The sequence below is a fragment of the Vigna radiata genome, chromosome 7, assembly GCF_000741045.1.
Source record: "Vigna radiata var. radiata cultivar VC1973A chromosome 7, Vradiata_ver6, whole genome shotgun sequence".
NCBI classification, from domain to species: Eukaryota; Viridiplantae; Streptophyta; class Magnoliopsida; order Fabales; family Fabaceae; genus Vigna; species Vigna radiata.
The window spans coordinates 50,957,631-50,970,557 of NC_028357.1; the positions used below are offsets into that span (position 1 = coordinate 50,957,631).

The 12,927-nt window shown below is 29.5% G+C and overlaps 2 protein-coding genes and 1 pseudogene across 2 annotated transcripts in view; all 3 read left to right on the forward strand.

Annotated features, from left to right (window-relative positions):
- The window catches only part of LOC106766579 (aldehyde dehydrogenase family 2 member C4), a gene marked incomplete at its 5' end in the record, with an annotated part of 3,380 nt that extends 2,498 nt beyond the window's left edge, over positions 1-882 (forward strand). The window contains 4 exons of the mRNA XM_014651299.2: positions 4-85; positions 199-336; positions 409-470; positions 567-882. Coding sequence (XP_014506785.2) covers positions 4-85; positions 199-336; positions 409-470; positions 567-840 — 556 coding nt within the window. The remainder of the gene's footprint in view (positions 1-3; positions 86-198; positions 337-408; positions 471-566) is intronic.
- Positions 883-7,243: 6,361 nt separating this feature from the next.
- LOC106766580 (aldehyde dehydrogenase family 2 member C4-like) overlaps positions 7,244-12,927 on the forward strand; it is a 7,257-nt gene continuing 1,573 nt past the window's right edge. The window contains exons 1-3 of the mRNA XM_022782812.1: positions 7,244-7,425; positions 7,609-7,751; positions 12,704-12,921. Of these exons, the coding sequence (XP_022638533.1) occupies positions 7,266-7,425; positions 7,609-7,751; positions 12,704-12,921 (521 nt within the window). The 5' untranslated portion in view covers positions 7,244-7,265. The remainder of the gene's footprint in view (positions 7,426-7,608; positions 7,752-12,703; positions 12,922-12,927) is intronic.
- Positions 8,320-10,781, forward strand: LOC106767431 (annotated as a pseudogene).

Here is a 12,927-nt window from a genome sequence, read left to right on the forward strand (position 1 = left end):
TGAATTTGAGAAAAAATTGTTGGAGAAGGCAAAAGCTTGGGTGGTTGGAGATCCTTTTGATCCTAAAGTCCAACAGGGACCACAGGTAAGAAAACCAGGCAAGACACAATTATGTCAACACCAGTTCTAAAGTACAAAAACATAGTTCAAAAAATATTATGATGTTCATCAATCAACTAACAATTTTCTATATGTTAGGTTGACAAGGAACAGTTTGAGAAGATTCTTTCATATATTGAGCATGGAAAGAGAGAAGGAGCAACCCTTTTAACCGGTGGTAAAACATTGGGCGATAAAGGATACTTCATTGAGCCAACAATTTTCTCTGATATAAAGGTAAATCCTAGTTATGAAAAGGCTAATTATCTTTAGCATAATCAGATAACTAACCATAATGTTTCCATTTAGGACGATATGCTCATAGCACAAGATGAAATATTTGGCCCTGTGATGGCGTTGAAGAAGTTTAAGTAAGTTTGTTTTAAGATTATGTTGTCATGTTTCTTATTGATTATTGTTGTGTTCTGATATTTATAATGTTGATTATTATGAAATGTGAACAATAGGAGCATTGAAGAAGCAATTAAAAGTGCGAATAATAGCAAGTATGGGTTAGCAGCAGGCATAGTGACAAAGAATTTGGATACAGCAAATACAGTGTCAAGGTCGATTCGTGCAGGTACCGTTTGGATCAATTGCTACTTTGCCTTTGGTGATGATGTTCCCTTTGGAGGGTACAAGATGAGTGGATTTGGAAAAGACCATGGCTTGGAAGCCCTTTACAAATACTTGCAAGTTAAATCTGTTGTAACTCCTCTTTACAATTCTCCTTGGCTTTGAATTTATCTCTCACATCAATTATCAATTTCCACTTCTCATAAATCATGGAAACTCAGGTTTTCAACAATCTTATTGTCAATTCCTTTTTTTGGTTGTTTTCACTGTGCAATTATGAAATATTAATGAAAGAAAATAGCAAAAATAAGTGATATTTATCCATTGATTCGTATTAAAAATGAGAAAATAAAATCATGACGACTTTTATCTCAAAAGTTTCTATCTGGGTTCATGCATTTCTTATTCGAAAAAATATTGTCAGACTCCCATAAAGTCAGTAGCACACTTTCTTCCAACTTACATCATGGGCTGCTTATAGTTTCAAACAGCCTTTCCTAAAAATTGAAGGCATGATCAGCAACGTTGGAGCTGGGTGTAAAACACCACCAAAATCCAAAAAAATATGGACTTGGGCTTCCAAATCTCACGGCTTTAAACGAGGTATTTCTCTATCGGCTGTTGCTTTTTGCACCCTGTCATTACTAACTGCACTCCTACACTTATAGAAATAGAAAATACTCTCTCTCACTAAACCACACCACTGTTCTCTGTGCCTCGTGCGACGTGTCCCTTTGATTGTTCCTTCAGGTCCCACACATTGTTCCGCCTTTGGGTCTGTTGCATTTCTTTTCCATACAATTCTCCCACCATCGTACTCAAGGTCGAAGGAAAAAATAAAAAACTTTTAGGAGTTATAGCTTTTGTTCATTACATATAATCCAAATAAATAATGGAAACCAAAAAAAAAAAAAAATTAAAAATCACAATTAAAAATACAATTATCATTTATAGTTTCTTTGATAAACTCCTCTAAAAATACTTTTCCCTGAACTAAATTTAGTTTATATATAAATTAAAAACAGAAAACGAGAAATTATTGATATATTTAGAACTTTAAAAATAAGATAAATAAAATATTTTTTATAAATAAAAATTAATTATAAAGTTAGAAATAAAATTAAAAATCAAATATATGAGGAGGGTTTTATGCTCTTAGAAACGCATGGCTTTGATAGGCAGTGTGTTGACAGATATATTCAGCACTTCAGATGAAGACTTTGCATATATAAACAAAGACTTAGCCCAACAAAAAGAGAACGAATAAATATCAATGTAAAAATTATTTCTGTACAAAGGGAAAAAAAAAAAAGGATGAATATATACAGTAGAAGGTTTACATAACATAAAAGAGTGCATAACAGAAAGAAGCACATAAACTAAGTCATATAAGCTTGGCAGCTTAAGCTCGGCCATATAAGTTTGACAACTTAAACTCAGTCATATAAGCTCGACCCATATGAACTGGACAGTACAAGTTCGGCTCGTTCCATTTCTGTTATTTTGAGAGCCCCTTCAAGCTGAGAGTGGTGTTAAGCATTCCTAACTTATGACGAATGAAATGGAAGATCGAGGGAGTCAAGCTTTGGTGAGGATGTTGGCATGTTAATTGTTCCCTTGAATTAATAGGGAGAAATTTGATAATCGATCTCAGTGTGTTTCGTGCGTTCATGAAACACCGGTTCAATGCAATTTGATTAGCTGATTCATAGTCACATAATAATAGTGCAGGTTGAGCGTGTTGAATGTGAAGATCTTCCAACAAAAAGAGAAGCCATCGTAGCTTGCACATTGTTGACGCAAGAACTCTATACTCATTTAATAATCTGCAAATGGTGTGCATGCAGAGAGATGAGTATTGTGGCTCATTTTCTTTTCTGAATAACAAAAAATAGCATAGCAAGCAATATGAAAGTTCCATGCACCTATAATTGATTATATATATATGGGATTTGTTAACGCGTGTTGGTACATTTTAACAATGTGTACCGGCCTCAAATATTATGGATTCTAAATTTTAAAGTCAAGAGTATTTAAATAATTTTCATTCTCAAAACTAAAAAATAAAATAAACTCTCAAACCCTTACTCACCTCCCTCATTCCTCTCAACCCTTTCTCTGTCATCTCTAACGTAGTCCCAATTGAAAAAATCAAAAACACTGGTTAAACAATTTTTTACAAAAAAATGATTTTTTAATGAGTTTTCATTTTATAACTTTTGTCTTATCTAATTTTATTTAATTTTCACGAGCATAATGACATATGAAGGAATTGGTAATTCGTTTGGAAAAAATAAAAAAAACTCGCGGTTAAACAATTTCTTACAAAAAATGATTTTATAATAAGTTTTCATTTTATAATTTTTGTCTTATTTTTCTCAAACATAATGGCATCAAAGGAATTGGTAATTGGCTTGGAAAAAATCAGAAACACTCATTATTAAACATTTTCTTACAAAAAGTGATTTTATAATGAGTTTTCATTTTATAAATTTTGTCTTATCTAATTTTATCTAATTTTCACAAGCATAATGACATCAGAAGGAATTGATAATTGGCCTAGAGGTTTTTTAAGAAATGATGATTCAACATATGTAGATGATGAAATTAGAGATGTTAGTAAAGATGATGAAATTGAAGAGATCTTGAATCAATCTTTGCCTGAAGGCGAATATGCCAAAGACTTAACTCATTACAAAGGTAAATTTTTTAACGACGAGTATTTGTGATTTTTTTTTAGTTGAATCTACCATAGATGATAGAGAAAAGGTTGGAGTAAAAGAGATGAAAGAGATATGGTTGAGAGGAATGAGGGAGGTGAGTAAGGGTTTGAGAGTTTTTTTTTCATTTTTTAGTTTTGAGAATGAAAATTATTCAAATACCTTTGACTTTAAAACTTAGAATCCATAATATATGAGAGTAATTTTATCTACTAAAACTCGGTACACATTGTTAAAATGTACCAAGTCAAAAAGAAATTATAAAAGAATCTAGATACTTTTACTATGTTATATGCTTTTAAATGCTCTAATAATACACATAATTAATTTATTTCATGTAATGTGTTATTTATAATGTATCTATACACCTTTTGCTTAGATGGATCACGTGATAATCATTTTGATTATTTATCTAATATTTTTAATTGTTACTTTAAATTAATCACATATTATTTCTTTTTATACGTCTTTCATGATATAAGATAAGATAATGCTATTCAAATAGACATAGGTCTTTCGCATTCAATTAGTATAATATAATATATTAACATAGATGTTAATCGTTCATGAAGTTTAATGAACTACGCCAGCTTGTTTTAACACGTAGAACCATCTTTTCTAACAAGGTTGTTGGAACTTGATATAACGTTGTTGTCATGTCTTGCTGGACCTATCATTATTGTTTCCCTTGAAAATATGTTTGTCTGTGGGAGGATGAAACATTAATTTAGTCAGTCATATTTAATTGAAAATCAAGCTTAGAAAAATTCTTCACGAGCTTTTCATTATTGCATAATAATAATAACATAAATATCTGAAGAGGACACAATTGTTTGCTTCTGCAATTTCGTGGTTGGAGAAAAGATTCTTCGATTATGATTTGCGCACTGCTGCAGATATAATCAAGCTACTTCAAAATATCATATTCATCAATGTCACTACTTTTCAAGTTTCGTTGTCTACACACTCTAATTTTTATTTTATTGTTATTTTCTAAAATTGGAATAAGAATACTTTTTCTTTTCATTTATATTATTATTCTTCGTTTAATATTAAATCATTTTTATGTATTTGTAGTACTATAATAATATAAAATAAAATAAAATTTAATTAAGTTTCAAATTCTAATATATTTAATTGAATTTATATTAAATTTGTCTGATTTATTGGAAACTTAAAAGTTTTATATTTTTTAGTTTTTTAAATAATTAAGTTTTTGTCTTTATATTTTGTTTAGCTTAGTACTATTATTGTTATATTGTCTTATTTGTTTTAACATGTTTAAAACTATGAAATTTTATAACTAATATAAAATAATATTGTAATTAATGTAAAAAAATTTATTATTACTTATATTTTATCATTTTCATAATCATCATTATTATGGTTCTTCTTGTTTTCTAAACAACAATAGAAATTATTTATTGATTTATATAGTCGTAATTAGTATAAATTTATATTAATGATATAACTTCTCATTTTTAACATGAAAAAGATAAATAAATAAGTTAAAAAAATAAGATAATAATCACAATTAAAAAATAATTAAAATTATTCACAATTTGTCAAAATTAAAAGCTTCTTAATTAAGTTATAAAATAATTATAAACATTTTAGTAAAATTAAAAAAAAAATTTATTGTATTCTTTAAAAGAATTTTAATCTATAATTAGAAGAAAAAAAAAATTCTTCTGACCAACTCCACAACTACAAAATTTTACTGATGAATTTATTTTTGTCGATAAATGTATATTATTGACGAATTTTATTGACGGATGTAAAAAAAATTAAGACAGGTATTATCGTTTGGTAATTATCGACGGCCAAAATCTATCGATAATGCATTTTGCAGTTATCGACGAACTTTAGTCATGGTAAGTTTGTCAGTAATGAATATTGTATTTACCAACAGAGAAAATCTATCAGTAATGTATATTGTAGTTACCGACGAACAAAATTCGTCGGTAAATCCGTCAGTAAAAAATCCAAATCAATTTCATCATTTTTTCTTTCCTCTCAACTCAAGAGTATTTCTCACATTCTCTGCAACCATTTTCCCACACTACCACCGCTACCATTGGAGAGTGCAACCGCTGCCATGGGAGAATGCCACCACTGTCGTGGGAGAACCATGTGGAGAAGTGTTACCAACATGGTGGTCGTTGAAAATAAAGAAAATATGGATGCTCAAAAACTAATTGGAGATTTTTTCCAATTTTAGGGTTTCTAAAACAATTGGAGAACCTAAGTTTAGCCTTGGTTTTGGAATGAATTAGATTGTTGTTTTGGTTTAGGAATGAAGAAAATTTGATAAAAAAATTTAAAATATGAGGAAACAGAAGAAGGGATAAGAGGAAGAAGATGAACCAGATCAAGATATTTATCGATGGATTTTTCCTTTGACAATTATTGACGAATTTTTTTTTCGATAATTACCGACGAACATAATAATTCATCGATAAATATTACCGATGAAGTTAGGTTCGTCGGTAATTCGTCGAAAAATATCATTACCAACAGACTTTTAATATTTCCGGCAAATTTTGGTCGTTGGTAATGATTAAATTTTTTTTGTAATTATATTAAATCACATTTTACATAATTTCTAAAATAATTAATAATGTAAATATTTTGCATAAACTTAAGTTTGACAATAGTAAAACGCCATTAGTTTGACACGTTTCTCACACTAATCTCATATTAGGGCTTTGGTTGTCTTTAAATTAAACAAAACTACAAAAATTAAGCTTTTGAGTATCTAAAACTATCCAGATTTAATATACCATTATATTTCCATCTGTTTTTAATAGTTATCTGTTCACATCTTTTTAAAATCATTAAAAAAACATATAAAATAAGTTAACTATTTAATTAAATATATAATATACAATATTACGTATAAATAATTTCAATGTTAAACTTTTTAAAAGTCATTCAAAATATATAATGATATTTTTTCCAAAAAATACTAGTATTAAAGTTATACTCATATAAATCTCATAAAAAACTTATAATAACATGATAATTTGCACATTTTAATGATTCTACAAAATTTTTATTGATTTTGACCATAAATTTTATTTTTATTTTTTTAATTTGACCAAGTCTTTTATTAGAATATGAAATCTCATTATCCTCTAACTTAATATTTAAACAAAATTATCATATATATATATATATATATATATATATATATATATATATATATATATATATTTCTGTCGCAACCGGCGGCGGAAATTATGATATTTTTTTGGAAAATAGTAAAACTTTAAAAAATACAAGTTTGGAATCATTTGCATAATTAAAAAAATAACTATGATAATTGATGGAATGATTAATTGGGTTGGTGGAGGAAAACGTCCGTAGAACTGATTGGAGGAGGTGGTAATGAAAAATAACTGGGAGAAAAATATATAATGTAAACATTATTTAACAAGGAAACATTACGAAGATGGCGGCTGAAATAAAACATTTGTACTATTTTTTTTTCAAATATTAAAAAAAATGGCAGACAAAATTATATTAGTTAATGAAACGAAAGAAAAAAAAAATATTTTTTCAAGGGTGGAAAAAATTACAAGAGTTGGGCTACCGAATTAAAGAGGTTATCCCAATACTTTTTTCTTGTTGGACCACCGAAGTGGTACAGTGAACTCAATACCCTTACTTAATAAATTCATAAATTTAAATTATATGTTATATGATAGGAAACATGATATAATAATATATTATTTTTATTATAGGTTTGGGATATTATATTACAGAATAGGCATCTAAAGTCAACGAAGAAGCGAGTTTATTCTTCTAATTTTATTTTCCTTCGATTATATTTGTGGCGTGTATATATATGAGTGCTTTGGTCTCACTATGTTTGTATTATCACATTACAATTCTGTTTTGGTTAGCAAAAGTAGAAACAGAGTGATGTCAGGTCTTAGCAATGGCGACGCTGCCTCCGTCAAGAAGCTCCCGTCGGTCAAGTTCACCAAGCTTTTTATCAACGGAGAGTTTGTAGACTCGGTCTCAGGTCATCATCATCTTCTTTTTAGAACACTTTCTTTTTTGTGTCTCTGCAAGAATTAAAAATATATAAANGGACATAAATTTTATTTTANGAATTGATTTTATGAAATNGAAATAAATTTAAAAATTCACCAGTTATACTACATTCCTTACACCTTTCGTTTTGTTTTCTCTGTACTATTGACAGGAAAGACATTCGAGAGCATAGATCCAAGAACTGGAGAGGTTATAGCAANTATCAGCGAAGGAGATAAAGAAGACATAGACATTGCTGTTAAAGCAGCACGTCACGCCTTTGACTTTGGTCCTTGGCCTCGCATGTCTGGCGCTGTAAGCTTATTTTTCCTTTCTTTCTTTTTTTTACTTTTTAATTATCCATTTTTCAATCGTAAATAAAAAACATTAAATGATTTTTTTTTTTATGAAAAACTTATAGATTGCTCCAAAAGAATAACGAGAGTATCTACAGCAACACAAATAAATGAAAGTGACAAATTTCCCTATAGAGTCATGTCATGTCCCTAAATAATTAGTAAATATTTAATTTTACTGTTCCGATATAATTGAATATGTATAAGTGAATAAGAAACCCGATAAAATCTTTGAGATGAATATTGTTGTGATTCAAGAACAATGTCATCATGAATATTTAATGCTCGACCATGTGATCCACCACCGTCGATCTTACTCATTTCAATTTGATATTGTTTAATTCTTCATACTTTAATCATTATTTTAAAAAATTCTATTATCATTTTGATATATTTGATTCAATTTTTTTTTTAAATATTAACATTTTTTTACAATTTTCTTTAAAATTATATAAGTGTATAATTTTGTTGTCAGAGTAAATTAAATTTAATAGCAAAATCCATTAAACTAAATTCATAAACTTTTACACGAATATTTCTAAACAAATTCCACTTAAATTTTGTTAAATAAAGACTTGTAATAATGTCCCGAGTAACCTAAATCACTACAAAAATAGTTAATTCTATTGGCGGTTTTTTATCGGCGGTTTTAATATCCGGAATAAATATATTTAGTTTTTCAATTATTTTTTGGCACTTTCTTCCTCATCTCTTATTTTCGCAAACCCTAAAACCTCTCCTTTCGCTTGCCGACTTCCACCCTTTCCTCTACACCAATCTCGTCCGCTCCTTCCTCCACCACCAATATCCCCGCCGCCACCTCCACCTCCGCCGCCGCAAAGTCTCAGATTGAAACTGCCATGCGCTCTCGCGTCTCTCACTACAAGGAACAATCCGAGTAAGTAACTTTTCTTCTTTTTTTTCTTCTTCTTCCTTCTCATTATTCTGAAATCTTATGTACCAGTTGTTTATGTTTTGCCTTTTGAATGCAGCTCTTTGACGTTCGAGGGTGTTCGTTGATTGCTTGAGAAAGACTTGGGATTGGAGGAGTATGCTCTGGCAACACCCTGTTGAATCGTTGGCAATTAGAAAGGCAATAGTGGAATTTAAATCCCTCTCAGAAATTGTTTACAAGATTAAACTTGCATATACAATGCTCACCCTTCCATCACGATAAAGATTCCTCAAGTTGCCTATGAAGATGATATCAAAGATATACCTACTCCTCCTGATGTGAGCAATTATGTTGTCTCAGAGGTTAGTGTACATTGATGTATAGATATACATATTTGTTGCCTCTTATCAGTTAGGCTACTTGTTGATGTCGAAGTAATATTTGTATCATTTCATTGTGTTTTACTGTTTATGTTTTACTTGAACTCAGGATGATGGTTCTAGTGCCATTTCCAATGGAAACAGAGATCCATTCTTGTTTGATGGCATGGCAGATGCTGAGGTAGAAAGAAAATTGAAGGTATCAACCCCAAACTCTGATTGAATACGTGAGAACTGTGATATATGTATGATTGAACTTGAAGCTTAAGTGATTATGAAGATGATGATAAGTACACATCACAAGGATTGCACATAGCGAAAGCTATTTCTCAAATAATTGAAGAAAATGAATATCTACATCCTTTGCTGATTTATTTGAAAAAGAAAATCTCTCTTTAAAGAAAAGTAAGTTCTCTTATCAATATTATATGTGATGTAGAGAATAGTAACTCAGTCAAAAATTTCACTACAAAAAAAATAATATAAAAAGAAAAATCTTATATTGAAAATATCTATTAATTCTGAGTTCAAATATATCAAAACTCTATTGATTTACTCTATTAATTCCCTGTGAAAAACTAAAAAAGTTACAAACCAGTTTCTCTACATAATGTTTGTTGAACACAGAAAACATAGACCAAAAGTCAAACTATTCTTCTATTGAAAAGAGACAAAAATAGTTGAGAGAAGAGAAATTAGTTAATAAGGTAAGTGATATAATTTTCTTAAAAATATTGTTCTGTTTCACCAAATATACCTCCTTAATTCATCTATCAAACATGATCCAAATGCGTTTTAACTTATACAAAATATAGTGTATGGAATATTATTTACAGAGGTTTTAAAAGACTTTAAGACAATCTCGATTCTAAAAATAGCAGAGTTTTAATTTTAATCATTCAATTGGAAGACATTTTTACTTTCTAATATTAAATATTAATTTCACTTTTAATTAATCTTTAAATTAATTATTTGAGGGGTGAGAGGTAAGAAGAGTGGAAAGACCTAAATATACTGTTCAATGTTCATCGAAACATTGAATAATGTGTCTGCAGGGAAAGTGAGTGTGCTAATTTTGAACCTTTTGTTTCTTTTTAATCAGTGTTATTATACCATCATGTCTTTTTAAATGTTTTATTGTTTTTAGATATACGTGGAAATAAAGAGAGCACGATTGATCAAGAAACTTGCAAAGATCAAGGAAGATCAAGGGCATATAGCTGAAGCTGCTGATTTGATGCAAAGAAATTGCGGTCAGTGGTGATGTGTTATTTTTTATTGTTTTTATGTGACCTGAATTTTCTTAACAGAACTAATTAGTTTTCAGTTTACTAATGTAATGGATAATATTAACAGGTTGAAACTTTTGGTCCCATGGCCAAGACTGAGAGGATTGCATTCATTCTTGAACAAGTATGAGACATTTTTCTCTGTTTCTTTCTTTGATTAGAGTAATAACAGGTCATTCAGTTTTTGTGTTGCAATTCAGTAGCTGACATAAGAATATTGCATGTCTTTTAGGTTCGTTTGTGTCTAGACCGTGAGGATTATGTTCGTGCACAAATAATTTCTAGAAAAATTAGTCCAAGAGTATTTGATGCTGATACATCTAAGTAAAAGAAAAAGCTTAAAGAAGCTGATAATGTTGTTAAAGAGGCCCCTGCGGATATACCCTATTTGCTGGAGTTGAAGCAGATTTACTATGAGCTAATGATTAGGTAATTGAATATGTACTTTATGTTGCCCTACTTTTTCGTTCTATCATGATGCAGTTTCAAATATTATGTCTTGCCATGTATATTTGATATCTCTTTCCTTTCTATTTGAGATAAGTCTAATCAAGTAAAAAGTGAAAATTGCTCTTTCGTTTTGGCTTCTATTGCTGCTAGTTAGTCCAATAAGTGCATTCTAGGTCTCCAAAATAAGGCATACTTCCTATGACTGTTTACGTGCAATATATGTTCACACTCTCTTAAGATCTCTTGCTTGCATTTGTTCCAATTTCTTTAAATACAATTGGGATATGAATCCTGTTTATCTTGAGGTTTGTGTTTACCAAGAAAATGCTCTACTCCTTTTTTGCAGGGTCACGAAGGAAAGTTCTCTGTTTATGTGCATGCATCCAAGACAAAACAAATTTATGTCAGTCGATATTTTGTTAATCGCACCACTTCTGATTTTAGGAAACTAGAATGTTATTGTTGACTTTGAGTTGAGAGATTAGCGGATTATTTAACTATTTAATTCATGATTTGGAAATACAATATTGTAAGAGTTTCACATCATAGACATTTTACAATGACTGGTTTTTGTCTCTGTATAATGTCTTCTTTTCATCACTTCCTCTTTGCTAATGAGCGTGAATTAATTCACTGTTGCTTTGTCATCAAATAGATTGCACATAGAACAGAAAACTAAAATAAGTAAATGAAAAACCTGCATAGTACTTATGATGTCATGCTGTTGTATAATACAAACAAAGTTATCCTATTACTGTGAATTTTTTTTTTGTGTGAAACAATCTCAAAATATAATTAAAACTGGAAAAGACAAGAAAAGTAACAAAAATAGTCACATCAACGAATGACTTAACATGCAGAGTTCCTCGAGCGGCACCCATTCTGCTATAGGACAAAATAACAAGGTGCGAGAGAGGTGGATTTGGATTCCTTTTTGGTACGAGAATAGGGGCGGTTTTGGAGAACCCCGTAAAATACCGGCGGTTCTGAAATCCCCTGGAAATAGGGGCGGTTTTCAAAAAACCGTCGGTAATTATGTGACAGTTTTGCGACGCTTCATTTACCAGAGGTTTTTATGACCGTGGGAAACGTATTTTTCGGGGGTTAAAACCCCGTAATGTCAAAAATAACCCCTGCTAAAATTATAATTTTTTGTAGTGAATGAAATATTGGATACAAATATAAAATAATATAAAATTAAGCTTTAAAAAGGTAGTACTTTAATTTATAACAATATTATGACAAAATAATAAAATTAATTTTAATTAGACAGTTTGGATTGATTGGAAAAAAAAAACTTATTAGACATCTTATTTATCTCTAAATTATTACATACCATTTTTAAAATTAGAAATTCTGTTTTTTGATTAAGACCTCTTAATTTTTATTTTATTTTTATATAAATCATATTTACATTTTGAAACAGAACATTATTAGGAAGTAAGGATGGTACAAAAGAAAAAGTTGTCTTAGTTATAATCTTATTCACTTTTTTTTTCATTAAGAAATTATAGCAATAGAGAATAAATGTTTACATGCTTGTTTAGCAAATTTTATTCAGTTTCTCTTTTATCGTATTTTTTCTATTGTTCTCATTTCCTTTTTTGTTTTTGTTGGATAATATATAATATTTAATTTAAATTCACTTAAATCTAATTAAAATTGATTAATTCTTATACTGATATACTAAAATAAACCAAAAGAATTCAAATTTAATTTGCTGAATCTTACATTAATAACTTCAAAAGTTATGTTGATAACATTTTTATTTAGTAAACTATTATTTTATATTATTAGTACAAGGTCATTAAACTGTTAATTATTTTAAATGTAAAAGTTTTCATGTAATTTCGAGGTTTGTTCATGAAAACTGACATAGGATGGATTTAATAATCAAGATAGAGCTAAAATACTGATGAAATGGGCGCAACTAATTGATGAACATGCAGAAGAACTTGCAACATTGGATGTCATTGATGCAGGAAAGTTGTATCACATGTGTAAGAATTTGGAAGTTCCATCGTCTGCAAACACTCTACGTTACTATGCAGGTGCTGCCGACAAGATTCGTGGAGAGGTCTTGAAAAGCTCTGGAAAGTTCCATGCGTACACATTGCTGGA